This window comes from Globicephala melas, chromosome 1 (assembly GCF_963455315.2).
Source record: "Globicephala melas chromosome 1, mGloMel1.2, whole genome shotgun sequence".
Taxonomy (NCBI): Eukaryota; Metazoa; Chordata; class Mammalia; order Artiodactyla; family Delphinidae; genus Globicephala; species Globicephala melas.
The window spans coordinates 35,763,278-35,790,766 of record NC_083314.1 but is presented as its reverse complement, the minus strand read 5'-3'; the positions used below and the strand labels follow the sequence as shown (position 1 = coordinate 35,790,766).

General features: G+C 35.8%; 1 protein-coding gene and 1 pseudogene across 5 annotated transcripts; one reads left to right on the top strand and one right to left on the bottom strand.

Annotated features, from left to right (window-relative positions):
• Positions 1 to 1,000: 1,000 nt before the first annotated feature.
• Positions 1,001 to 27,489, bottom strand: CD55 (CD55 molecule (Cromer blood group)). 5 transcript variants are annotated; one of them, XM_070043663.1, is made up of 11 exons: positions 27,299 to 27,489; positions 26,270 to 26,452; positions 24,664 to 24,855; positions 24,173 to 24,272; positions 22,139 to 22,224; positions 17,914 to 18,102; positions 13,483 to 14,100; positions 9,913 to 9,933; positions 5,070 to 5,142; positions 3,265 to 3,363; positions 1,001 to 2,386 (listed from the first exon to the last, which is right to left on the bottom strand). In XM_070043663.1, exons 1-10 carry the CDS (start codon positions 27,396 to 27,398, stop codon positions 3,309 to 3,311), a joined length of 1,617 nt encoding a protein of 538 aa, XP_069899764.1. In that variant the 5' UTR covers positions 27,399 to 27,489; the 3' UTR covers positions 1,001 to 2,386; positions 3,265 to 3,308. The 5 variants fall into 5 exon arrangements, with proteins under 5 accessions (XP_069899764.1, XP_069899765.1, XP_069899766.1 ...); XM_070043664.1 differs by lacking the exon at positions 5,070 to 5,142 and having other exon boundaries at positions 27,299 to 27,488; XM_070043665.1 differs by lacking the exons at positions 3,265 to 3,363; positions 5,070 to 5,142.
• On the top strand, positions 22,453 to 23,078 carry LOC115861861 (DNA-directed RNA polymerase II subunit RPB11-a pseudogene; annotated as a pseudogene).

The window sequence follows — 27,489 nt, the reverse complement described above, 5'->3', positions numbered from 1 at the left end:
ATTGTCAAAGTTCAATGTTTTCCAATATCTAAAATTCTTGCTAACATAAACTTGTGACCATTGATTCCAACTTTTAATTTAATCACAGCAGAATAAACTATTTGGAATTTATAATTTTACTTTTACACTAAACACATGACATACCATAGTCCTCTCTCCAAGCCTTTCCTACTTTGAGGTTGCTGCACTATTTTCAGTCCCCAATCCTGCCATGTGAATCTCACCTACTTGTCCTTTCTTAATTTTCATCCTGTCCTGAATGGCTCTCAGCCCACCACTCATCCACTTAGCAAAGACAACTTAGGCACTCCGTATATTCTGTACAAGTGTAACACTTATAACTCTACATTCTTTCTCTCAGTAGGTGTTATCGTTTTAGTCTTATAAGCAACGTGTGAGTAGATACTCTGTGGTAGTCATTTGGTAGCTTCACCACCTAGCACTATAACCTGCACATAGTGGGCTCTCATGTGTTTTTTTTTGTTGTTTTTTGGGGTTTTTTTTTTTGCGGTACGCGGGCCTCTCACTGTTGTGGCCTCTCGCGTTGTGGAGCACAGGCTCCGGACGCACAGACTCAGCGGCCATGGCTCACGGGCCCAGCCGCTCCGTGGCATGTGGGATCTTGCGGGACCGGGGCACGAACCCGTGTCCCCTGCATCAGCAGGCGGACTCTCAACCATTGCGCCACCAGAGAAGCCCATCATGTATTTTTATGAGTAACTGAATCAGTGTTATCCTTGCTACTACCCCAGGAAGCAGCAGATTGTCACAGAGTAAGCAGAGTAGGTCCTCCTATTTAACAAACGAATGAATTAATAGATGGATGTGAGCCTATTTGCAGAACTCTTAAGGAAGTTAAAAGAATTTCCTAGAATTAGAAGCCATTAGGAAATTACCATTAATCTTGTTAGTTGTGATGATAGTGGTTAGGTAGGAAAAAAAAGTCTTTATTGTTAGAAATACATATTTAAGTATTTATAGTGAAATGCCATGATGCTAATGGAATTTATTTTAAAATACTTTAACAACAAAGAAGATGAAGCAATATGACAAAATAATTATTGTTAAATTTAGTTATGTATATATTCTAGTCTATTCCAACACTTAACATGTAATTGACAAGATGACAAGAACATATTAAGAATCTGGAAATTGATGTGATTGCCAGTTAGGTAATTCAATAACAAGTGATACATTAAAAGTAACTGAAAATGATTCACCCTAGGATAACCAAAGGGCGGCATTCTAAACTACTTATGAAAGGCAGGAAGGGACTCTTTTATTTATAAGTAAATTATTTACATTTAAGAAAACAAATGTCAAATACCACCTGAGACAAAAGTGTGATCAATTATTTCTTTTTAGGGAAAACAAATTTTTCTTTACGTATCTTCTTGAACTTTTTTGGTATACATGTAAAATATAAATAAATATAGATTAAGCTTAATATTACAAAAGAATAAGACTTACAATTTGAATATGAACATCTCACTTTAGAAATACAGAATCTTTTCTTATATTAATATTATAATATCTCTGGAGACCTTTAAAGACATTAAGTCAATAAAGACACCTTGCACCCTTTCACAGGGCTGGTTTTTTTTTTACATTATCTTAAGAACAAAATTATAGCTGATCTATCTGACAAATAAGGAGCTAATTCACTATCTGTACTTGTATGACAAAGGAAGGATTATTCCTTCATTCTGTATTCCTCCTTTGTCACCAAATAACCCAAGAAACTCGACACTCTTGGGTCATTGGCATGTTTTTCCTTTAAAAAATTTTGCCAACTGATTCAGACTCATTTTAATGGAATAAGAAAAGATGAAAATGCCTTTTAGTCAGGAAGGATTATTTTAGGAATAAAAGGAAACATTTTTCATCAGTCTTTGGCAATTTTTCTTAGAAGAGAGTGGTTTATTTGGTTTCAATATCCAATTAATGTTTTTAATTTGTTGTGTCCTTTGTAAGTAAAAATAACATTACACATTTGTTGAAAAAAAATTCACTTTTTTTCCTTTTCTTCTTGCTCACATTCTAAGTATCAACAAATCTTTCCACTTTCCCACACTTTTATGAAAGTAATCACTCTCAATCTTGTGAGTTCTTCTATTTTCAAGAGTCTTAGGAGTGCTGAGAATGTGATTCCAGGACAGATTCGTTTTTCCTTGCTTCGTGGACATTCTTATGCATCTTAAAGACAAGATAACATGCAAAACGAAGAACACTACCACATATACTGTGTTCGCTCCACCAGAAAGTTCTACAAAATTAGAAATATTCTGTGTACTCATGTGCACTTTCTTCTCAACTCTTCTTTGGCTCAGTTAGCCAATAGTTACTAGCATCATAAGCAAAACTGTCAATGTCATACATATATGTCCTGAAAGTTAAAAAAAAAGTTTAAATCAAAATAATTTTATTTACTGGTGATAAACATTATTTTTTTAGTTACTATGTGATAAACCATGAAAAGAATTAGTTGGTTAATTTGGGGTGCAAAACAAGTGCAAAATTCGTAAGTTATAGTATGGACAACCTCAGCCAGCATAGTTTAGAGTTCTGTAGTTATAGCAATACCAACTAAAACATGACACTTGAGTTTTTAGTTTCTTGAGATTAAGTGGCCAAGCTGGATTCAACTAAGATTCTTTCAGATTAAAAGTCAGTGAAAACTCCCTGGAACAGAAGAAAGTTTAATCAAAAGAAGACACCTAGAAGGTTTCACAGGTACATACATATTAAGTTAGTTTTGCGTGATAATTTTGCCTAACAACATAAAACAGATAAGATCTGTAAACTTGACTTAGAAAAGACACGTTAAAATAGATTTAATATTTCTTAAACACTGGAAACTTTAAAAGTCACCAAGCAAGACGGAGGAGCAAACACAATATGGGCCAATCATCTCATGATGCAAGTAGTCACAATGAAGGCATTCCTATTTGTAAGCCCTAATGTATCAACCTTTTGTTTTTTCCAGATATTTGTAGCATTGTGAGCATCTAATCATTTCAATAAACTGAGTATAAAGCACAGGATGAGATGATGAGTATACTGCTGAAGAGTGAAAGACTGAAGACACGTCATATTAATGAAAGATTTACTGTGTTAGTCACTCGTTCAACAAAGAAAAACAATTCTGACAATAACAGAGGTTTAAGCCTCTATTGTCCTTTAATAGTCACAGATAGATATCAAGCTAATTGTGTTAATGGGCATTTTCCAAGATACAGAAGTTGATTTTATTGAACCATATACCTGTTGTAAATTAATAGAAGGTCTTACTTTCGTAGCACCACCAGTCACAAACCATGAAACAACTTAAATGCTTTGTTGTTCTCATGTGTGTAGTAAGACCTGAATAGTAGAGAAGGAAAATACTGATTGAATTATAAAAGTTTAAGTTCACTCAAAAAGCAGTATCAGTATTTGCTCACCATCACATTCTTTTCATAAACTAAAATTTATCATATATATCCAACACTTCTAAAAGATGCAAATAAATCCTTTGATAGGCAAACATAAAGGATCACCAGGTGAAGGTACATTACACCATCACATGCATTAACTCTTTCTCCTGTCTCATTAAGATCAAATTTTAATTAAATCAGTATGAAATTCAGAGAATAACCAGGAATGTATAAAGTTAGCTCTTACCCTCAACATCTTATACTTCCAAAATAAGGCAAGTGGAGTGTTTTTAAGTGCACATTAAAAAAGGCAAATTCTTTCTTAGAGGTTTGCATGAATTTCCTCTGATTCAGAAATAGAAGAATTAGGTTTACTGCAAAATCCCAATAAAATATAAAACAAATATTCCTTCCTTCTACATTTCAGCACTTTTCATTCTATTAAAAATATGATGGTCTATTATTTTACCAAAGTACCTAAAAAAGTAATGATAGCCAAGAGACAGCCAAGAGAGAGACAACTTATCACATTCCACTCCCCTCATCTACCAAGCCCCAGAGCAATGGTTTTAGAAGTAAATTAATAATGCTCCAATTCAAAAGGAGAACTGGACCAAATGTAAGGAAGTAGAGAAGATTGGTGGTTTATTCTTTTTTCCAGAGTAGTTTTGCTGAGACTTCTGTACCAACTTAATACCTCACATCATCCAAAGAACTGAAATAGGCAATTTAGTAACAGCATTAAAATATAGTTGTTCTTAATTAAGTAATGAAAAAATAGGTATTAGGGCACTTCAGAAAGAATTCAAGTTTATATGAACTCCACAATTAGTTTTCTGCACAACAAAATCTACAAAACAGAAGACAGTCAATTTAAATAATACTCTGTCTACAGGATACATCAGAGCCAACCATGACTTTATACTTAACACATGTAAATTCAATGCAGGTCAGATGTTTCAAATACTGATCTTTTTTTCTGTGTGTTGTTGTTTTATCACCTGAGTGCTTACCATGTGACAAGTAAGGTTCTAACCTCTTTACAGATGGCAATTCATTTGATCCCATGAAATAGATACTACAATCCCATGAAGCAGGTACTATATTTCCCCCATTTTTACAAACGAGAAAATTGAGGCATAGAGAGGTTAAGCTGCTCACAGCCACATGGCATTTAAATAGTAGACCCGGAATTGGAACCAAGCAGTCAGGTTCCAGAGCCTGCCCTCTTAACCACTGGGCTGATTTTGGCTAGACTGGCATCTGTTAATAAATGCAATTTATTAATAGGCCTAGTCACAGGCAATTTAACAATATGTTAGAGTTTCTCTTTCTAAATTTTTTTGCTTCTGTGCACACACAGATACTCTCATAAATTGTACTGAGTAGAGAAAAAGGTGAGTTGATTAATAGATTGCAATGAGACTTCGACTTTCAAATCACTTAATGTCCTCGTATATCCTGAGAAATCTAAAAATGTTTTAAGACACAGAGTCTGTTCATCCAGGATAGTAATCATAGACAAAAGGAATAAAGAGACAGCATATCAAAAAACGCAATTAAGCTAAGAAAATTATCTACTGGCATAGTGTCAAGTTTTACTGGAAAGAAGCTAAGAATAAATTTTTAAAAATCATCAGAATTTCTGCTCACCCTGATTTTCCACTGCCCCAGAAAATTTTGACTAGAATCATGGTACCAATTATTAGAGTACCAGCAACACATCCTTGAGGGGGAAAGAATTTGATAAGACAGTTAATATAGAAACATGAACAATTATATATACAGTAGTTCACAGTGACAAAAATATTAATTATGAGGCAAGTTAAAAAATAGGAGACATGAATTATATTTTGCTTGCTTGCTTATGTCACAACTCTGACAGTAAATACTGCATGTTATTTATCCTGTTTTCTTTCAAGGAAAGATGAAATATTTAGAATGAATTATCACAATGCTCAAATAAAATTTGACAGGTTTGAGAGGATTCTAAAGTGTTTCAACCCCACCATGCTTAATTTTAAATGATTTGATCACTGATTTAAATATGATGACTGTATTATATAATTTCAGCACTAGAAGGCATCTTAGAGTTCACGCTCATTTTGTAGATAATTAAACTGAGTCTCAGAAAGGTGACGCGTCCATATGTGGTTAATGGGAAGGCCATTTACTTAGTTTATAAAGGTAACAGAGATGTAGGTATTTTCCCATCATAGGAAAGGTATCATCATCTCAGCACCGAGAGTAAAACATACTTTGCCTATAGAAACGCTTTTCAGTGTTTAGTCTGTTGCAGATAAAATTTCTTTTAGGAAAACTAATATTTACTTTCAAGATTCAATGCACTATTTTGAGTTGAGCAACAGAAAATAATTGGTTAAATAAGTTGAATAACAGCAAAAAACTTTTATACCTTGACTTTTACACATAAACTTTCTTCTTAAAACCACTCATTGCCCTTTCCCCTCACCACCTTGGGTCTCCCTTTACCTCCCCACTCCACCCTCCAAATCCTTGAACTCTACTCTTTTGATCTGTACTACAAAGAAAATTATAGATGACACTAGAAAAGCAACTGAAGGTAATATGACTAACAAGTGTATCTGGTTCCAAATCAGCAAAATACTACAGATGTCGCACAACTGAACGGCCATGTCAATACATAATTTTAAAAATAGCTGTTTCCACCACAGGTTTTATACTATTTTACCCAATCAATTTCTTTAATTGATCCCTTAGCACCATAGCATTAGTTTGAAAAGACTGTACTCATAAAATAAATCATGGCTCCTCAAAAATTTGGGGTTTCTTTTCCTTTCACCACTTCCCATTAATCCTACCATTTTCAAATGATGCAGAAAGATCCCATTTTCAGTTTGAATGATAAATGAAAATAGAAAATTTTAAAGCAATCCAGAATGTCTGGATGACATAACTTAGGAATATTCTTAGAACACTGATCAGCACATATAAGTGATTCAGGAAGAAAGTGTGTGGAGGTTGATGTTTTAACAGAAAACCAGTGCAAAATACAGAAATTGAGAAATATAATTCTAAATAAATGATTCCTCAATAATTAATGAGAGTATTATTTTGCAAATTAGAAACAAAGGAAACTTTAAAGTATAAAGGCAATGATCTTAGCATTCACCCAAAGGTGAATCAGTGTTAATTTAAGATTGACACAACTTGAGCTACATGAAACTATAAAATTATAAATGAAACTATGATTACGATTCCAATGTTCTTAATTATTCATTGAAGAGATCATAGGTAGGAAAACTACATAATTTTAGAAAATGTAAAAGGAGTAATTTAGTAATGTTCCCCATTATGTAGAATTATATTTACCTAGTACTTAAAACACTGCAAGGCAATTTGTCACCTATTATCTCATTATCTCCAATAATTGGCATGGTACTTGTAAATAGTAAAGAGTGTTCAGTAAATATTTATTAAATTGCATTGCATGATATTCTTTTCACAGATGAGAACACTGAGACTGAAAATGAATAAGACAAACAGTTTATCACCAGAGAAAACCTATTTCTAACCCCTGGTTCAGGGCATGATTTTAACTGTTCACAATATTCTCAATAAAAATACCTGAGATTACTCAAACAAAATTTGTATTAGATGGGTATTACATTAATATATAGAGTATCATCTCCATTCCCGAACAACCCAAGTCAGAACCTAACTACAAGATCTGGTATTATCAAATGAGGCTTGTCTCCTTTTCTGAAGAAATGTGGATTCATCCAGTCATTTCGAAAGGTCTCACTTATACATCTCATAAAGTGGAAATGCAGTCTATATACTATGAAAAACTAAGAAAGCTATGAATAGGTTTTGTTCTTCCTTATAATTCTATTTAACATAAAGATATAAGTCAATAAGCATGTGATATTTAAAAGAAAAAGTATTTTAGATATTTCACTGAGCATTCTCTAATTTTTTCTTTAATATTCCTCCAACTGACCTATTAATTCCCACAAGGGATATATGAATGTCACAATATAGAATTTCAGCAATGGAGGGAAAAAAAGCAATACTTGTAAAGAATCAGGACTATCTTAATTGTCAAATTTGAGTTCTGCAGCTCTAGGAGAAGAATTTTTCTATCCTTTCAAGTATTAGTGCTGAAGAAGCTAGTCATCTGCGTCTATTTAAGAGCCTAATAGCTGTGTGACCTTGAGCAAGTTAAGAATCTTGCAAAGCCACAGTTCTCTCAGCTAAAAAGTGGAACATAGCTACATTATAGGATTGTTGTGAGAAGTAAATGAAATAATACATAGGCATATTTCAGTACAGTCCTTGTCACACACCAAACACACAAATATTGCTCTAATAAAGGACTGTTCTTATTCTTTGGTGTGGCCAGAGAGAATGATAAAATTATCAGAAATCCGTCTTAGGAAAATAGTGATAAAATAAAAATGAATTCTTAAAGCTAGGATTTATTCAATTTTTAGCACTATGCTAGTAGTTTTCACATCTGTTATCTCATTAAGCTTCCAAGACTTTAAATAGGAATCATTATCACCATCTCATAAATGAGAAAATTGGGAGTCAGAGAGATTAAGCAAATCACTTGGGTTGAATTATTACTAAATGGAAAAAAAAAATCCAAAAGAGGATTGAAACCAAGGTCTGACTGACTCCAAAGCACAAGTCTTCCTTCTATATGACACTGTTGACAAAAACAAAAACAAAAACCCCACAAATATATAGAGCATGTATTCTCAATGGGGTTAGTATCATCCCTAGAGGGGAAAAAAAAATCTCACTTTTTTTATGTATAAAGTACAAATGTGCATACAGTACATAAATAGATTTATATTACATCTGTAGTATTACTATTTCATAGGGATGATTAAGAAAAAATGCCTTAAAAGCTCCTTGAGGGGGAGAGGGTAATAATGAAAAAAAATTTTTTTGAAAAACACTGATACAGAGCCAGCAGAGAATAGCTTTAAAAATCAAAATGCAGGCTTCACTTACATAGCAGATTAGAAAGTTCTGGGAAGAGTCGTCAGTCTCTACTTCTTAGCAGAATTAAATAGGAAAAATATTAAATACTTGCAAAGTTCTAATATCATTTGTATCATTCATGTGCACTGCAGTGTAATCAATAAAAGCAATTTCCTTGCTATAGAGTTTATCTTTAAAATGAGAAAAGTGACCGCATTCACAGAATACATTTAAGAAGTAAAAATATCAATAATTTCCAGGTTTATATTTTACAAGTATAGGATCCTAAAGAAAAATATTGTCATATGTCTGATAGAAGAGGGAAGGAGTTCCTCTTTATTTTTGAGCACATGTAGGAATTAAAACTAACCCTAAGGGAAGGTTTCTGGGAAAGCACACAGTATACACTTAAAGAATTTCAGAGAAAATAATAAGCACCTCCAACCTTCATTGAATGCCACTGAGCTTGTAAGAAAAAGCTCACCTATTAAATTTTTAAGCTCATCTATTAAAAATGTCATCAAATCATTAAATCATGAGATTTTCATTTAGAATACATTTATTTTTATTTAAAATATAGAATGAACAAAGTGAATTCTAACTGTTGGAATCTTTCAACATAAATCTTTTAGCTTAAAAGAGGTTCATTTAAAATATAAAAACTATAATAAATAACAATGAAAATAATAAAACAAGTACCTGCTTTCAGTTTTATAGACCCTTGGCTAATTCACGCATGCATAAGATAGGAGACTTCAGCTTATTAACACATAAATCAAAAAATTCATTTTTTAATATTTTCCATTAGACATTACTTATCAATATATGCCTATTTAGCTGTATTGCTTCTTAACAAACATTTATTTTACCATCTTCTTTAGGAGTTTATTAATCTTCTTGTTAATGCATAACATCAAATAATTTATTTACGAACAAGAAAAGGACTAGACCAAATGCTAGAAGAAACTGCAACACAGGTATGTTTTTGGCCTCATGCCTATAGAAACAGAATACTTTTTAAAGATAACTTTAAACTATTGACAGGGAAGGGAAAATGAAGAGGATATAACCAAAGGTAAGACTCTTTCTTTTACTTGGGATAAGACAGACATCCAGAAATGGTCAAGGAGTAGTTTATGATTAATTATAAAATACTTGATGATAGAAACTGTATTGATAACTCTCTCCTCTTGTGGTTCTTTAGCCACTAGAATGAGATGTATTGAGACAACAGGCACACAATAATACTTGATCAATTGGCCAAATGATTTGAAGTTGTCCTAAAATTATCTTGGAACAAAAACATGGTGGGGAATACTTAGGAACGTACCAAGCACCTGATGGTAGTACAAAACACATCGATAAAATGCATTTACCTGTTTTCTCTTTGGCATCCGTAAACACTGTGTTTTAATAGTATTCCTAAGACACTTAAAAGACAATATAATTTTCCAGGAACATAGATTACACTTCCGAAAGCGAGGACAAGTTCTGTTAACTGCCAGAGAGCCACACTTACCCGATGCAATGATGCTAGCAACTAAAGAAAAAAAAAAAGGAAAGAATTACAAAACTAAAAATATTTTAAAGTCATTGATTTGCTAGCAATTTCACAAATATATAAATTTATCAACAACAGTACTTGAAAGTTCAAAAGTAACTCAGATTTTCATAACTAAAAGAAATAATTGTAAATAAATTGATGAAAACAATTATACATTATTAACTTAATCAAGTAACATATATAGCAGTGCTATCTCTATTAAACAGAGTCAACACTATAAACATGAAATACGATAATGAGTTATTGAATACTGAAACAAACACCATGTAAATTTGGTTGTATGACTTGATGGCAAGTCAAGGTTATTGTAAGGATTAATACTAACAAATGGAAGGTGCATGGTACATGACACTATGGAACACACTCAGTAAGTAGTAGCTACTATTATTTTTTCAATAAGAGCAAAAATAGTAAATAATATTTAAAAGGTAAATTAATTGTATATGAGAGAAATTTGATCCCAAATATTTGTTTATCACAATAATTGACTTAGGTTTAGGTTAAATTTGTTAAACTATCTTGTATTCTTGCAGAAAAAAATATTTCAACAAATTTAGCTCTATAACAAATTTATATAAGGTGGAACTTGTTTCTCTTTGCCTTGCCCTATTAAAAATTGGATGTATTCAACCTAAAACTTTTAGGCCCAGAGATGCCATAAAATTTTAAGAAGTCAGTAACCACATATGTGTTAAAATTAATAAACTGAATCTAAATATATCAACATAAGCCACAAAAGCAATGTTGAGTGCAAAAAGTCAAGTTAGGTAATGAAATATATGGCATACTGTTTAAATTATAAAAAATATACAAAACAATAATATGTACTACTTATGGTGACGTACATGTAGCATAAGAACAAAAACAGAGAGGAAGCTTGCACAATGAGGTATTACCTCACACCAGTCAGAATGGCCATCATCAAAAATTCTACAAATGATAAATGCTGGAGAGGGTGTGGAGAAAAGGGAACCCTTCTACACTGTTGGTGGGAATGTAAATTGGTACAGCCACTATGGAGAACAGTATGGAGGTTCCTTAAAAAACTAAAACAGAGTTACCATATGATCCAGCAATCCTGGGTATAGATCCAGAAAAGATGAAAACTCTAATTCGAAAAGATACATGCACCCCAATGTTCACTGCAGCACTATTTGCAGCCAAGACATGCAAGCAACCTAAATGTCCATCAAAAGATGGATGGATAAAGAAGATGTGGTGCATATATATAATGGAATATTACTCAGCCATAAAAAAGAATGAAATAATGCAATTTGCAGCAATATGGATGGACCTAGAGATTGTCATACTGAGTGAAGTAAATCAGACAGAGAAAGAGAACTATTGCATGATATCACTTGTATGTGGAATCTAAAAAAATGATACAAATGAACTTATTTACAAAACAGAAACAAACTCACAGACTTAGAACATAAAATTTATGGTTACCGAAGGGGAAAGGTTGGGGGCAGGGATAAGTTAGGAAGTTGGGATTAACATTTACACACTACTATATATAAAATAGATAATCAACAAGGACCTACTGTATAGCACAGGGAACTCTACTCAGTACTCTATAATAACCTATATGGGAAAAGAATCTGAAAAAGAACAGATATATGTATATATATAACTGAATCACTTTGCTGTACACCTGAAACTAACACAACACTGTAAATCAACTATACTCCAATATAAAATAAATTTTTTTAAAAAACAATAATATATACTACTTATGGTGACATACATGTAGCATAAGAATAAAAACAGAGAGGAAGCTTGCAGTGATTGCCTTAGAGCAAGAGAAATGGGAGCAGGGAAATGTGCAAGGAAACTTTAACAGTAAGATCTGTAATGTTTAAGTTCCTAAAAATATTCAGGTAATGGCAAAATAGGCCTCAAGATAACCATTATTAAATGTATGAAATCATTATGAAAGTATGGTCATAATGTATAAAACACGATTCTAAAAAACACAACTATCTGATGCCACTGAAGAGTGATCAAAAGCGGGCAGGTTCTGTGACAAACCATAATGGAAAAGAATATGAGAAAACATACATATGTATATGTATATATACATATACATATATATACATATATATATCTATAAAACTGAGTCACTTTGCTGTACAGAAGAAATTAACACAACATTGTAAATCAACTATACTTCAATAAAATTTTTTTTAAGAAGGCAGGAATTGAAGTTCCCCTTTTAAAAAGGGGAACTAAATGGAGTGAGAGTTTGTGTATTTGTGGGTATTTGGCCTTTTACCTAAAGGAATAAAGAAACATACGAAGGAAATTTCAACAATAATACCTGTAATGTTTTAAGTTCTTAAAGATTCTGGGTAATGGCCAAATGAACTTGATCATGGCAATTACAAAATCTGGACAAAATATTTTAAAAACAACAATAACAATGATTTGAAGGCATGGAAGAGCAAACTAAGTCAGACAGAAACTAATCAAAGCTGAAGAGCTCAGGCAGGGGTTAAGCTGCAGGGAGTGAGATTTGCATGGATGCTGCAGGGGGAAATCCCTAGGCCACTTGGTGCAGGGAGCAGAAAGCCACAGTCTCACTGGTTGGAGAAGTCAGAGAATAGAGTTCAGAATCAACAGGGCATCTGGAAAGTGAGGGGCTGCTGATGCTCTATTTCTTGAAATATGTGGTGGTTATACCAATATTTGCTTTAGAAAAGTTATTAAGCCTTATATGTATATTTCACACAGTTTTCTGTGTGTTGACGTCAATGAAAAATGAAAATAATTTTAAAAATTATCTCTTGGCTCAGTCCTATTGAGATTTTCCAAAAAAACTAAACAAACAAACAAACAAAAAACACATATCTCTATTAGAGAACAAGAATGTCTATTAATATAGCTATACATTAAGCAAGTTGTAAAACAAGAAGACATCTGGGTGGTCTGAAACAGCATTAATTAGTAAGAGGGGTTTCATTCACTCAACAGGTTTTTCTGAAATCTACAGCATATTTTACTCTGCTTTCATGAAAACTGTCATTTAAAGAGTTAATATGAACTATTTCAAAGAACTCTGTTTTTAATTACTTAGAAGATACTATTAAGGTGCTTTACCAAATTAGCAACTCTAGGGAATCTGGAGAGTTCCGTTAGCATGCTTGAAGGATGGGTCTCTGTCAATGATTCAGACCCAGAAATAAACCTTAAGGATTATCCATATTTGAATCTTTGAGGGGTCTTGAGGAATTCAGTGACTCCCTAAAGCTAACATCAAAAACAGAATTTCTTCACTGACCTTAATTTAGCATTGCTTTTATGGAGCCACAACATTTTTCTATATTACTGCAAAATGTTTCTTTCTTAAAGGTGTGCCCTAGCACAATCCAAGTCTGCCTCTGAAGAAAGTCAGAACATCAGTATGAAGACACTCTGCTACAATAAACCAGAGACTATTTAATTTTATAATCCCAATCAATTTGAAATTTCCACCATAGCACCTAAAATCCATACTTGGAAACCTGAACAGAGTAGTCAACTGACCTGAAGTAGAGCTTCCTCCTCCTTTAGGTGTGCTTGTTGCATGAAAACGTGTGGTTGCCCTGTGACCAGCTGGACTCCTTGTTGCTGTAACATGAGCAGAGGTCAATCTTTGTGTTGCATGGAGACTCTTGATCACTGGGGTATGTACAGCAGTGGACTTTTGTGTTGCTCTAAGATTCTGTGTAAGTGAAGATTTTGCCGTGGTGAATCTTTGGGTTGTTGGTGTGGCCTGTGATGCAGAAGCATTTGCCATGATGGGATTCTGAGCTGCTGTAGAGACAGTGTTTGATATGGGGGAATTTGGGGCTGTTGTGGCTGAATCATTTGCTGTGGAAGGTTTCTGAGGAGCTGATGAGACTTCTGTAGCTGGAACATTTACAGTGGTGGGTTTCTGAGGAGTTGGTGGGGCTTCTGTACCTGAAACCTTTACAGTGGTGGGTTTCTGAGGAGTTGGTGGGGCTTCTGTAGCTGGAACATTTACAGTGGTGGATTTCTGAGGAGTTGGTGGGACCTTTGTAGCTGGAGCATTCACTGTGGTGGATTTCTGAGGAGATGATGGAACACGTACTCTGGTGGGTTTCTGAACTGCTGGTGTGACTTTGTCAATTTGAAAGGTTTCTGTGGAGGAAAAATGTTATTTAAAAAATTAGCTAAATAATGTTGTCCAAGTTAAAATTTAGGAACCAATTGTTTTCTGTATGACTCTTCTCTTTCCTCACAAACAACTAAATATGATTTTTAGGAAACCAAGTATTCTCATGTATTTCCCAAAGAACTAAAATGTTATATTGTCTTTGCTTTGAAATAAATTATACCTTTAGGCAACTAAAGTGAATTTACACCCAAGTAGTGTTGAGGTTCTTAAAACTGTTTTCTATGTGAAAAAGGAAACCAAAGTCAGAGTTGGCAGTGATCTCATTCAGTGACACACCCCAAATAAAGATAGTTTTTCTCATAAATTGTCTTCTTTACCTCATGCCAAGACCAAAGAACAGCAGGATGCAACCTTGAACCAACAAAGATAATCACAACATAGTTACTTTTTCCAAAGCTTTCAGGACATGTTAGTGACCTTGGGAACTTGTTTTGTTTCACTTCTTTTTTAAAGCAATAAATTCAATTAGAATAAAATAACTCCCTTTTTCCCCTCTTGTGTTGGTTACCAACTTTACATAGGTTAGGTTAGTTCCTCTTTGGATTTTAGGTGAGATAATAAATATCTCAAGTGCAAATTTTGTGAAGGTCCTATTCTGAGAGTCACAAATCTAACATTAAAATTTTAGGCCTTCCGTGCCTGTTTGATTTTGGGTTGCTTATGCAGTCTCCATCATAAGGCAGTACTGAGCAGTGCCTAAGCCTGTTTGACCACATACTAGAGACTGTTGTCAACTTCTCTAAGCTTGTTTTCTCATTTGTAAAATGAGAATTGAAAACAATGTGTCTTAGTGCTTTTATCATTGCTTTAAGTTGCCAAAGTTTTGCTATGAGGTGCCTGGAAGTGGTTTTGGTTTTATTCTGCTTAGAGTCTTGAGAGCTTTTGGAATCTGTTGGTTGATGTATTTCATCAGTTTGGGAAAATTCTCAGTCATTATCTCTTAGAGTATTTCTTCTGCTTCCCTCGCTCTCTCTCTCTCTCCCCTCTTTTTTATCATATGTTAGAAGAGTTTAACATGTCTCAAATGTCTCTTAAATTTGATCTATATTTTACATTCATTTTTCTCTTTGTTCTTCAGTTTTAATTAACCTTTCTTCCAGTTCCCAATACTGTCTCCTGCTACATCCAAATCACTGTTAAACCTATCTATTGTGCCCTTAACTTTAGATATTATATTTTCCCATTGCAGAATGTTTATTTTACACCATTTTTATAGATTTCAATTCTCTGTTGAAGTTCTCTATTTATCTTTTCTGTTAGTATCTTAAATATATTAAACACTTATTTTAAAGTCCTTGTCTGCTGACTCAATTATCCAGATCTTTTTTATTTCATTTTCATTTCTCCTAATTTGGTTATAATTTCTTGCTTCTTTCCATATCTAATAATTTTTTATTATATGCCATACAATTCAGATGATATGATCCACCAAAGGGAGGGTCTCCTTTTCTGATAGGCAGATTGGTTTGAAGTGATCACATCCTCAGCCTATGAGGGACTCAGCCTATGAGGGACTGATTCTGTAAGACTCAGTCTACTTCTGCTCTTGTCTCTGCTCCTTGGAAGTGGACCTTCTGAGTTTTTGATTTGACAGCCTGGTGGATCTTTGTTTCCCCAGCCCTGAGAGACTGCAGGAGAGCCAAGTCTGTCCTTCAGCAGTGTCCCAGTCCAGCAACGTAGCCTCCTTGCCCACACAGCTTCAAAATGAGCTTAAATGTCGTAAGGAGGACACTGGCTGTATGCTTGATACAAGCCTCTTCCTGTGATGGGTTTGTTGTCCAAATACCATAAGGTTCAGGGAGATCTCATTTTGTACTTTGGAAGCTTGGGGTCTAGCTCCCCAGTCTCACCTGCACTCCCAGAAATCAGCAAATGGTTCTTGGGAAAAACTGGGTCAGCATTTGAGGACTTCCAATTTCCAGTGCATTATCCTAGCTTACCACAACTATTGAAAGCTTTGCTAGAGTCTCTCTTTCCTGGCAATGGTCTTTTATCTGTGTCAAGATGGATCCTCAGCCCAGATGGGCCTCAGAATGGTTTGCCTTCACTCCCTACCCCCAGGAATTTTAGCTCATTCAGCCCTAGTTGTTCCCCTGAGGGAACAACCTATGCCTTTAAAATATGATTTAAAAAAAAAAAATCTACCCAGTTTTGCAGTCATTGTCATGGGAGCACTGGCCTGCCATGACTTCCTTGGGCATTGCCATAGAGTTGTAAGCTCTAAATAACTGATGATTTAATAAAACAGGGGAAAGTAAATATGAAGTGGATCAAATGGCTAAATTTTAAAATATCAAAATTTACTCACAATTAAATGAATTCAACAATTAAATGAAATTTTCACCACTTATACTATCACATCTCCATATCTTAATAACCATTTTCATTAATGGTACAGAGAACAAAAATATAATATTGGTGAGACAGTAAATTGGTACAATTTCTTTGGAAACAATATTGTTAATGTTTCAAAAGTTTAGATGCATATACCTTTGACACAGTAATTATACTGCAAGGAATTTATTGTAAAAAATGTATTTGCACACATGTACAATGAACAGATATACAATAACACTTACTGTAGCACCTTTTGTAAAATAATTTTTTTAAAAACTAGAACAAAAACTAAATTCCCTTCAATAGGAGACTGGTTAAATAAATACTATATCCATACAATGAATATGATTTAAAAAAAGAAATATGTATATGTATATTTATTTTCTAGAATAAAACACAAAAATTCGTGAACAGTGGCTACTTCTGAGAGTAAGATTAGAGGAGACTTTTACTTCTCATTTTATACAATCATCGACATGGTTTTAATATTACCTCACTATATTTATGTATACCATTTATATGAAAAAACTATTATTAACAAGCAATAGTATTTAATAGAATCTAATTTAATAGAATCTAATTTAATAGAATCTAATTTAATAGAATCTAATAGAATAGTATCTAATAGAATTCAAGTATAACTATAAAAGTAGTATTTGCTTGAATTATATTGGCATTCAAATATGACACTGCTTAAATAAATGCCACCTCCTGGTCCTGTGCAATGTTATAATCCAGCTTCATTGATCTTCTAAATATCTCTTCAAAAATATACTTAAAAAGCAGTTCTAAAGATTCTGAGAGTACAGCCTGAGTATCAAAAAGCACTGAGGGAAGAAGAGGTCTAGAAAGATGAAGAAGAGAGCATTCTCAATAAGAGAGAAATTCTGGAGGCAGAAAACAAATATAATATAATTCAATGAAGTCAACAGGTAGGCAAGAGTTTCTCTTCGTTGTCACAACATATATAATCATCATCTAGATCCCTTAGTTCAATCTAAGATTCTCTCCCAATTAAATAAAATAAACCACTTTATACACTCTTTGTATAAACAGATATCTATATTGACTTACTGAAAGTAACATGGTAAGAAACAGCAAATTTAAGCTAATTCACTAAAAACATGAGACATATAATGTGTATGTGTACGTGTGTGTGTGTGTATGTGTGTGTGTGTGTGTGTATATTCATAAAGGTCATGTGTGTACTTATTTATTTATATGTTACCATATGTTCTCCACATCAGTGGTTCGTCCTTTTTGGAAGTCATAGACCCCTTGTAGATTCTGATGAAAAACTGTATCACCCAGAAAAATGCAAATACGCATATGTACAACATTTTACATTCATTTCTCAGGGAGTTCATAGATTCTCAGATGCCCATATATAGACCTAAAGGCAAGAATAAATCAGAAATATAACTCTGCAAACTGATTACCTTTGCATTCAGGTGGGGGGCCACTCCACTCTCCTTGGTCATCTCTTACAGTACAATTGATAGAGCTCTCTCCATGCAGGGCGAAGCCTTTAATACACTTATATGTTACAGATTGTCTATATGCGTAACTGTTTTGTTTCTTTTCAATCATTCCATGGTCAATTTCTGGTGGTTCTGGACATAAAATTTCTTTAAAAAAATTCCAACATATTTTAAATTAATTAAACTGGCAAAGTATTTTTATAAACAAGTAAGACTAAAATTTGTTAAAGATTTTATTTACAGAAAAAAACGTATTCTTCTAAATTAAGCATTTCATCTCAGAAGTGAGATGAAGCAGGGCAGAGATTTCCATTTAGGGAGTAAATGGACTTGAGTTTAAACCTAAGATGTACCCTTCTTCTTAGAGCAGAGAAGAGGGCTCTGCTTTTCATTCCAAGGAGAAAAGATGCCAAATGAAAGGAGTTGGGAATGTTAAGTGGCAAGTTTGGGAAACAGGAATTTTGGATAGAGCAAAAGATTTTAAATGTCAGGATTAGACTTTGACTTTCAGGATAAAATTTTTTAAGCATGTGTTAACTCTTGGCCTTTTATTTAAAGTAAATCTGACTGAGCAGCTGAATTTGTAAGACAAATACAAGCAGAGTATTGCTTGTTATATTATAAAAAGAAGCCTCTCCCTCGCAGTTGCCCTGATAAAAAATTCAATGGTTCCACGTTCTCTGGAGCCATGAAGTTGTTTTTCTTTCTTTCTTTCTCTCTTTTTTTTTTTTTTAAGCAGGAAAGCAATGTGATCACATGTGAACATCAAATTATATTACACAAATACTCTTAAGTACCCACAGAATACTAGCAATTTACGAATTACTTTTAGGCCATTGATCAAAGCAAGGAACAAGAACAAGTTAATCTGATTTACACTGGGCTGGGTGGGCGATGACAACACATATTACCATCAGTTCAGTTCCAACATTTTCTGAGCACCTAATACATACCGGGCATTGTTCTATAAATAGAAGCGAAAAACGGAATAAGATACAGTTCCTCTGTCTTAAAATACAGTGGAAAAAGACATTCAAAGAGATCATTTCAATACGAAATGGTGAGGATTATCACAAAAGCATGCACAGTGGTGTGGAAAGAGAGAAGAGGGACAGTTAACCAGCCTGGGGGGTCAGGGAAAGCTTCTAGGAGAACTACAAGAGCAGACCCTTAAGAGAAAAAAAAAAAAACTAAGCAAAAAACGGGCTGAAGGACATTCCAGGCAGAGGCAGTGTCACAAGGAATGATGGGAGGGCATGAAGAAGTCTGAGGTATCTGGACAACTACAGAAGTTTGCAAAGGATGAGGGCAAGACATAAGCATGGAGAAGCAGGTAGATCATGTCTAGCCTTGAACACTGTATGGAGGAGTTTAGACTTTGTACACAATGAGGAGACACTAATAAGCTTTAAGAAGGAAAGAGACAAGTCACATTCGTGTCTTAGATGGATCACTAGGTAGAGTATAGATGAAACATTAATGGAGTGTAAGAATGGAGGCTGGAGTCCACTGCAATCAGTATCACTTGTGAACTCGAGCAAATGGGACTCCTGCCTTAGCTCCCACAGCTTAAAAGTCCATGCTCTGGCCCTCCTCTGGCTGTGCCTCTCTCTACTAGATGGGGAATCTGCAGGGCTGAGGGGGTATGTTCAATGAGAGCTCCTCCCCCACCCCATTCTAAATCATGCTCCAGGAACTGGCAGCCAGAACTCCCTGTGCCAACACCCCCTTCAAGTCTTCGCCTGGTCCATATTCTTGAGGATGGTCTATACTGTGGATGTGTTCACCTTTAGGTCAAAGTTCAATGGAGTAGGGATAAGGGTTACAGGGGACGTGACTTGGGTGTGTAGGCCGAGCGATCCATTTACACACATCAGAGACCCCTCACAGTGCAAGAAGGGGGCGCTGACTTGAGAAAGTCTGTGTCTTAGGCCAAGCGACTTCCATTTATACCCTTGTCCTGGACCCTGAAAATGTTAGGGGTGACCCTTATCGCAATAGTCCAGACAAGGGATAATAAACTATATTAAAAGTGTTATAGGTGGAAGATAAAAGACAAGTTTGAGGGCTTCCCTGGTGGCACAGTGGTTGAGAGTCTGCCTGCCAATGCAGGGGACACGGGTTCGTGCCCCGGTCTGGGAAGATCCCACATGCCGCGGAGCGGCTGGGCCTGTGAGCCATGGCCACTGAGCCTGCGCGTCCGGAGGCCTGTGCTCCACAATGGGAGAGGCCACAAAAGTGAGAGGCCTGCGTACCGCAAAAAAAAAAAAAAAAAAAAGACAGGTTTGAGAAATAGATTAAGGAGTAAAGGAAAATGATTTAGTGATTAGAAGTGAAAAGATAAAGAGAGGGGCCCGGGACGACAGATATTATCTAGCAGGGATTGATTCCAGGCTAGCATGTACTAGCAGTCTACTAAAATTATTTTTGAAAAAGAAAATATTGGCAGAGAGAGAGGAAAACAGATCTTTCTGATACTGAGGCTTTGTTCAGAGGTAAACAACTATCACTCTTGATTGATTTATAACCAAGGATAATTTTTGAATATGTCCATTGTTCATTCGTTCTGTATATCCACACCTCCATATCCACATCCATACATGGACATCAATGCTGTCTCATGTGTTGATAGAGGCCAGGGCTGCATTCTTGCGGTAAAACAGCTCATTGCTTAAGAATTTATACTTTCCACTTGATGTTTTTGGTACTGTCAAAACAGAAAAGTTATGTGGAAAATCAACCCTAGGAGAAGTAGGGCTTTAATAGGGATAATTGAAGACACTGGGGTTGCTGAGGACAAAGGGCTCTTTCCTGCAGGGTTCAGATGTCAGTGCTTGCTGAGTTGCAGAGACAGATAAAAGAATCAAAGAGGAAAATATGAACATCAGGATGTTCACCACAGAGTTGAAGATACCAGACAGAGAGTAGGACCTGGCCTAGCCATGGGCAAGCACGAAAAGAGAGTAGGTTTGCAGTGCAAAAGCTCTACTATGCTGGAATACGTGCTTGCTGTCCACATTTGTGACACTCATGACAGCAACTGCTTGTAAAGATATTGGCCTCAACTGGGAAACCACTTGTTCAGGCTTTGTGACAAGTTGTTGCCTGTGTTAGAAAAAGATATGGTCCAGCCCCTGCTTGCTTTCCATATGTGGTTCAGTATCATTTACAGCATCCCTTAATGGATGGTGGAAATAGGAAAGGTGATGGTGGGTAGTAGTGATGGATATTTGAAAATAATAATGAGAAAAAGGGAGAAATAGTAGCTATGGGAGGGCAGGGCACCACATGGGTGTGGCTGGAGTAAACTCCTGGTTGGCAAGGCTTCATTTTATTTGTCTTCATATCAGTTGACCCCACACATTCCCTACCATAGAGTGTCAGTCAGTAAATGCTTGATAAATTACACTGCATCTGCTCTAGTCTCCTGCTCCTAAAAACCCCCAAAACTTGCACTTAGCAATCATTTTAATGACAATGAGAGAAATAAAGCCAACTTTTTAGAATATTACATATATTTATTCCTCTCAATTTTCAGGAGACATATGTCTCTAATGCACATACATTTAACTTGATATATCCATTTAGGAAATTATCTCTGTGTCCTATTCCCCCCTTGAGAAGATAAGATTTTCAAGTACAGAAACCATACTTCTTCTTTATTATGTAAGGTTATTTCTCTAATGATAAAATAATATACCACACTTTAAAACACTTCTACATAACTACCTCAGTTAATAATCCTTAAAGGAACACATAGGTAACACTAGGCGTTAGAAGACTTATGGGTTTGAAATCAAGAGATCTGGGTTAAATGCTTTCTTTTGTCACTTATTTTGGCATACAGGATCAAGTCATACAGACCCTCTGATCAATAGCATTTTAATCCATAAAATTAAAAATTATGGGGGAAAAAAACGTATCTATTTTACTTGATTCTTAGAAGGAATGGTAAGATGACCAAGAACAATATAAACCTTAGTTTGTTTTTAATCCTTTATCCGCACAGTTAATAAATTAAGAAGCATTACTAATAGAGATCTTTAAATTACATAAAACACACACACATTGGAAGGTGAGGGTACTACAGATACATACTGTGGGTTATTCTTAAAGAGCGGGAAGCAATTTATTATTAATTATTCAGTCCCACACCTGAGTGCTTAGAATTTTTCAGTCTTACCTTGGCATTCTGGAAACGGATCACTCCACTCCACAGTATTTCCCGCAAGAGAACAGTAACTAGAAGTTGCACCAACTAATTTGTACCTAAAACAATAAGGGAAGAAAAAAAATTAAGTTCCATTCACATATATTTGACTTCCCTTAAATTCTCCAGATTATCATCTTAAAATATTTATGACACCAGTAGATAGAGACAAAACAATAGTTGATAAAAGTCCATGTGGCAGTTTAAAGGAAAAGAAAAAATTGTATCTAAAAGGGTGACATTAAAGAATAAAAAAGGGCGGCTTTGGAGGCGGCTGCGACGCTAGGATGAACGCCCCTCCCACCTTCGAGTCCTTCTCGCTCTTTGAGGGCAAAAAGAAGATCACCATTAACAAGGACACCAAGGTACCCAATGCCTGTTTGTTCATCGTCAACAAGGCAGACCACACTAGGAAACATCATTAAATCGCAGCTGCTGATGGACCCGCAGGGGCTGTTTGCTGGCTACAAAGCACACCCCTCCCCCCACCTTGGAACACAAGATCATCATCCGCATGCAGAGGGACTACAGCCCCCAGGGGGCCTTCACCAATGCCATCACAGACCTCATTAGTGAGCTCTCCCTGCTGGAAGAGCGATTCTGGGTGGCCATCAAAGACAAGCAAGAAGGAATTGAGTACTGGGCCGCACCCGGCCCTTTTCCAGGCACCAGGTGGACAAGAGAACTTCTTCCAGCCGTGGGCCTCCTTGTAGAAATTCCAGTGAGCCCCTCACCCCCAACACCAATGTGTCCTGTACATAGTTTTATCTTCCTAATAAAATGTGGCAGGAAAAGACCCAGCTGTGACTTCAAAGCAAATGGACCATCAGTTCAGTGGAGGTTGCGGACCTGTTCCAAAGCCACGCAGGGGCCTCATTTCAGGACTGGTCCAGAGACCCAGATTTCTGTCTGAGGAGGTGGCAGGAACAAACTCATTCTGGACAAAACCTGGGAACCTGGGGCTGCTAGGCAGCATCTCAAGCAGAAGGAAACTGAAAACCCATGTGCTTCCAGGAGTCTCTGCTCTAGAAGACTCAGCTGCCAGGCCTGCCTCCCAGCAGCTCTCCCCAGGCTTCTCTTACATAGTAGAGTTTAATAGAAATATTCACCGAAAAAAAGAAAAAAAGAAAAAAAGTATAAGACAGGCAAAATATTTTTGATTTGGGTAGGGCACATGTTAGAAAATAGTAAAGTGTTTTAAAACATTTTTAAAAGATACAGATGCTTAAATATTTTATATTTCTGAGTTCTAAAAGATCACTACAGACACCATAGAATAATACAATGTACTTCTATTTAAAGGGTTCAAAGTACCCCCAGATTTAATATTAATGATATTAGTGATCCAAACATCTATGTTTAGTACAGGAGACAAGTGATAATGATAGTTTTATAAAGAACAGGGATACACACAGAGAATAAAATATCATAATTCAATTTGCAGATATTAACTGAGAGAATGAGTATAAAGGTTTTAGCAGCACCTGAGACACTGACAATACTCAGTGAGTAAGTTCCTTTTCCCTGCATAGAGAACTTATAAAAGATCTTAGGTCAGAATGATATTTTCACACTAGGAATAATTGTTTTTAACCCATGATATTTTATAACAGATTGTTCGTATATAGAAAAAACAAATGCAAATTCATTATTTAGGTAAAGAATGGTTTCATATTTAACACTGAAAGGATTTAATTTCTCCAAGGATCATCAACTTATCACAAGTATTTTCCTATACATATCACACTTAAAATTTTATAGTGAATCACATATGTACTGAAATCTAACCATTGAGAGAATTTTGGTGGTATTATAAGAAATCTTCCTTTCTTGCCCCATTTTACTAAATTTAACTGTGATGAGTTCATGATAAAGGATCTTTGAACAGAGGGGTGGTTTTATTGCTACTAGCTTGTAAACACTGGCTACAAATCTAAAAGCTTCCATCTTAAATCCTAATTTGTTTTTCCATTTGTTAAATATAGTGTTTCATATACCCAAACTTACCCTGTATTACATGAAAAATGGATGGGCGATCCAAATAATAGGTCATGTGTTATACTGACATAACCATTTTTTATTTCTCTAGGGTTAGCACATGATTTTTCTAGAAGAGAATACAAATTGATTTTTTAAATTAAATTATCAGGCACATCTATGCAAATTCATCATCTGAACCATTGATATTACTTATCCTTAGACTACTTAAATCGTACGTTCATTTTATCAGTTTCAAGAAAGCAACATAGTTAGACTATACACTATTTGATTTTAGGTAACCTTAAACTAATTAAATGAGAAATCAGTGAGTAAAGTAATATTTCTAGCTCACAGGTATTTAGTTTCCCTAATTTAAAATAAAATGGTTCCAATGGTTCATTTAAGAATCATTCTAAATAATAACATGTACACATAGAGTTCCACTATGAGTGAAGGAAGAAACACTATTTTCCCCAAACACCATATGATTAAGAATACTCTTTAAAAATTATACTCACTTTTACAAAATTCATCAGGTTTGGACCACGTAAAATTCTGAAGGCAAGTTAGTTTTCCTGAGAGAGAATGGTCCCTCATGTAGCCCAAACGGCAATCATATTCTACAGTGGAACCTTCTGGGAAATAATTCTGTTTGGTATAAGACTTTTTGAGAGATGCAAAAAGTAGCCTGGTTGGAACATCACAGCTACCTAAAAGTATTAACAAAAGCAACAACAAAAAAATTAATATCACTTTATTTTATAACCTATGTTTAATTATCTGGTCCTATATCACTCCTTTTTCTATACTTCTTTGTACATATTTGGTATTTATATTAATGTCACTATGGCATTGACAGTGTATCAAGCGTATTCACGTATAAATTTTCATTTCCTAGTTACTAGAGGCCTGTGAAGTAGATTTGGTACATAGAAGTCACTATGCCCACAATTTAGAAAATATAACTCATTTAAGTTGCCTGGCATAGTTCTGGAACTGACTCAATGCCAGTTCCCTTATCCTGCCCGATGTAGCACAGGGGTAGATGATAACTGGTATTTCCAGATCCCTGGGCTAGTGTCCTGGACAACGATAATAGTTAACAATAATAGCTAATATTTATTGAGTGCTTCTAAATGTTTTACACATATAAACTCATTTAATCCTCAGAACAACCTATGGGGACAAGGATCAGATGAGCCAATGGTGGACCTAAAAGTATTTACAAACTGTAAACATCCAGGCAAATGTGAATTTATAGTGGCACGGTATAGTGGAAGGGGCACTGGATTTATAGTCAAAAGACTCAAGTTTCCACCCTGGCTCTCCTGCATAAGGGAGCTCCTGATCTCAAGGAAGTTGTTTAACTGGGGGCTGCTTTCTCAACTGTAAAATGTGGATAAGTCCCTAACTAACCTCAGGGAGTTGTCGGAAGGATTAGATGAAGTACTATATGCAGAGGAGTTATAAACTCTAAAACATGATACATGTGCAAAGACTTATGTACTTCAACCTCCTGCTTTGTATCATGGATAGATAAAAAGTTAAAGGTGATCTCACACCTGATTTCAAAAAATACTTGTGGCAGTTTCTATCTTTACTGTAGCTTCCATTGCTCCAAGTTGTTCAAAGGCAGGAATCAAGTCTTACCTTTATCTTTACTTGTATATGTCAAAGCTAATCTAGGGCTATGCCTATAATGATAGATTTTGAGATAAAAATTGAGAATTTTTAAAAATATCACTACAGAGTTGTATTGGGTAAGTCCTACTTTACAAAATGAAATTTAAGAAAACAGAGGATCTCTGTTATGTGTCTCAAGGTAATTGCCAAATGTAGTTATATATAATTTACTCCCTAAACAGTACCTATTGTTTATTTTTGCTATTACTCAGTTCAAGAGTTACAGTGTTAAGGGGGAAAAAAAACCCGTTAATGAAGTGCAGGACCTATTCCAGAAAGCAATGCCGTCAATTAGCTAGATTGTGGAGTGCCAACAGGTATACCCTGGCGATTAATAATGCTAGAAAACTATCGATTACCAGTCACTCCAAACAGGGATAAAATTAAACTTAAGAAACATTCCATTCCCATAACTTTTCTAAAATGAAATGAAAAACTTACGATTACAAAATTCTGCAAGCTCTGACCATTTATTATTCAGACAGACCACTGAGTCTGCCTTGCCAGGAACTTTTACAAAGCCTTTGTTGCATTTGTATGTTACTGTGCTTTGTTCGGGAAAACTTGTAAGAGCTCCCAAAGCTGGTTGGGCATTAGGTACATCTGGGGGAAGGCTGCAGTCACCTAGGGAGGAAAAAACAGGAACTGAAGGAAATACAACTTTTCAATTCATTGCAGCATTCCTTTCCCAAGACGAATAAGGGAAGCAGCAATGGCTTTCTATGCCCACATAACATTCCCATCCAATGCTCAGCTGACATACCGAGAACTTGCTAGGCTTCCTGTGTCAATTAATTCAAAACTAAAATAGTCGAAAATAAATTCCTGCCCTTCGTTATCTAATATATACATACATATATATATATATATATACACACACACACACACACACACATATATATATACACATATGTACATATATAATATATATATAGTGCTTTAGACTTTCACATACATACTGTTGCTAGGCACACAATAAAGACAGACGCCCCCTTGGAACGTTACACCTGGAGGAGATGACAGCGCAAACTTGTAGCGCCAAGTCTGTACACGACTGGACCCTGTTGAGAGGTGAGAGTGGTCAACTATTTGGCCTTCCACCCTTAAGGAGATGCTGAGGATTCGCTCTATTCGAGCCCTACCTTTTGGCTTCCGGGTGTTTGCTCCCTGTACCCTCCACGCCTCACTCCTAAAACCCTGCCAGCTGCGGTCCAGCACAGCAAGCTTCCTAACTGCCGGCTAGCAGCGGAGAGCCTCTTCCCGTCCCCAGAGATCGTGCCAGTAGGAGCGCTGATAGAGGTAGAGGATTACGGGAACAATTAGGGATGCCGACATTCCTCAGCGACCCTGGTCCGCCGACTTTCCGGTTGTTGTAGAGACGGGCCCTGCCCCTCCCACACTGCCTAAAGGTTTAGCCTGAGGGGTGGGGTGGGGTGGGGGGTCCCTGGGGGGTCCCCGACCCCCACTCACCCGACGCAGCCGGAGGACGCAGGAGCAGCAGCAGCAGCGGCGGGGCCAGCCCGCCCAGTAGGCGCAGCACAACTGGGGCGCTCCGCCGCGCGGGACTCATGGCGAGCGGGGACGGGGATCCGGCGTTGGGGCTCCGCGGTCTCTGAGGTTAAGACCAAGCAGGCTCGAGCCAGGAGCTGGAAGTAGGAGCA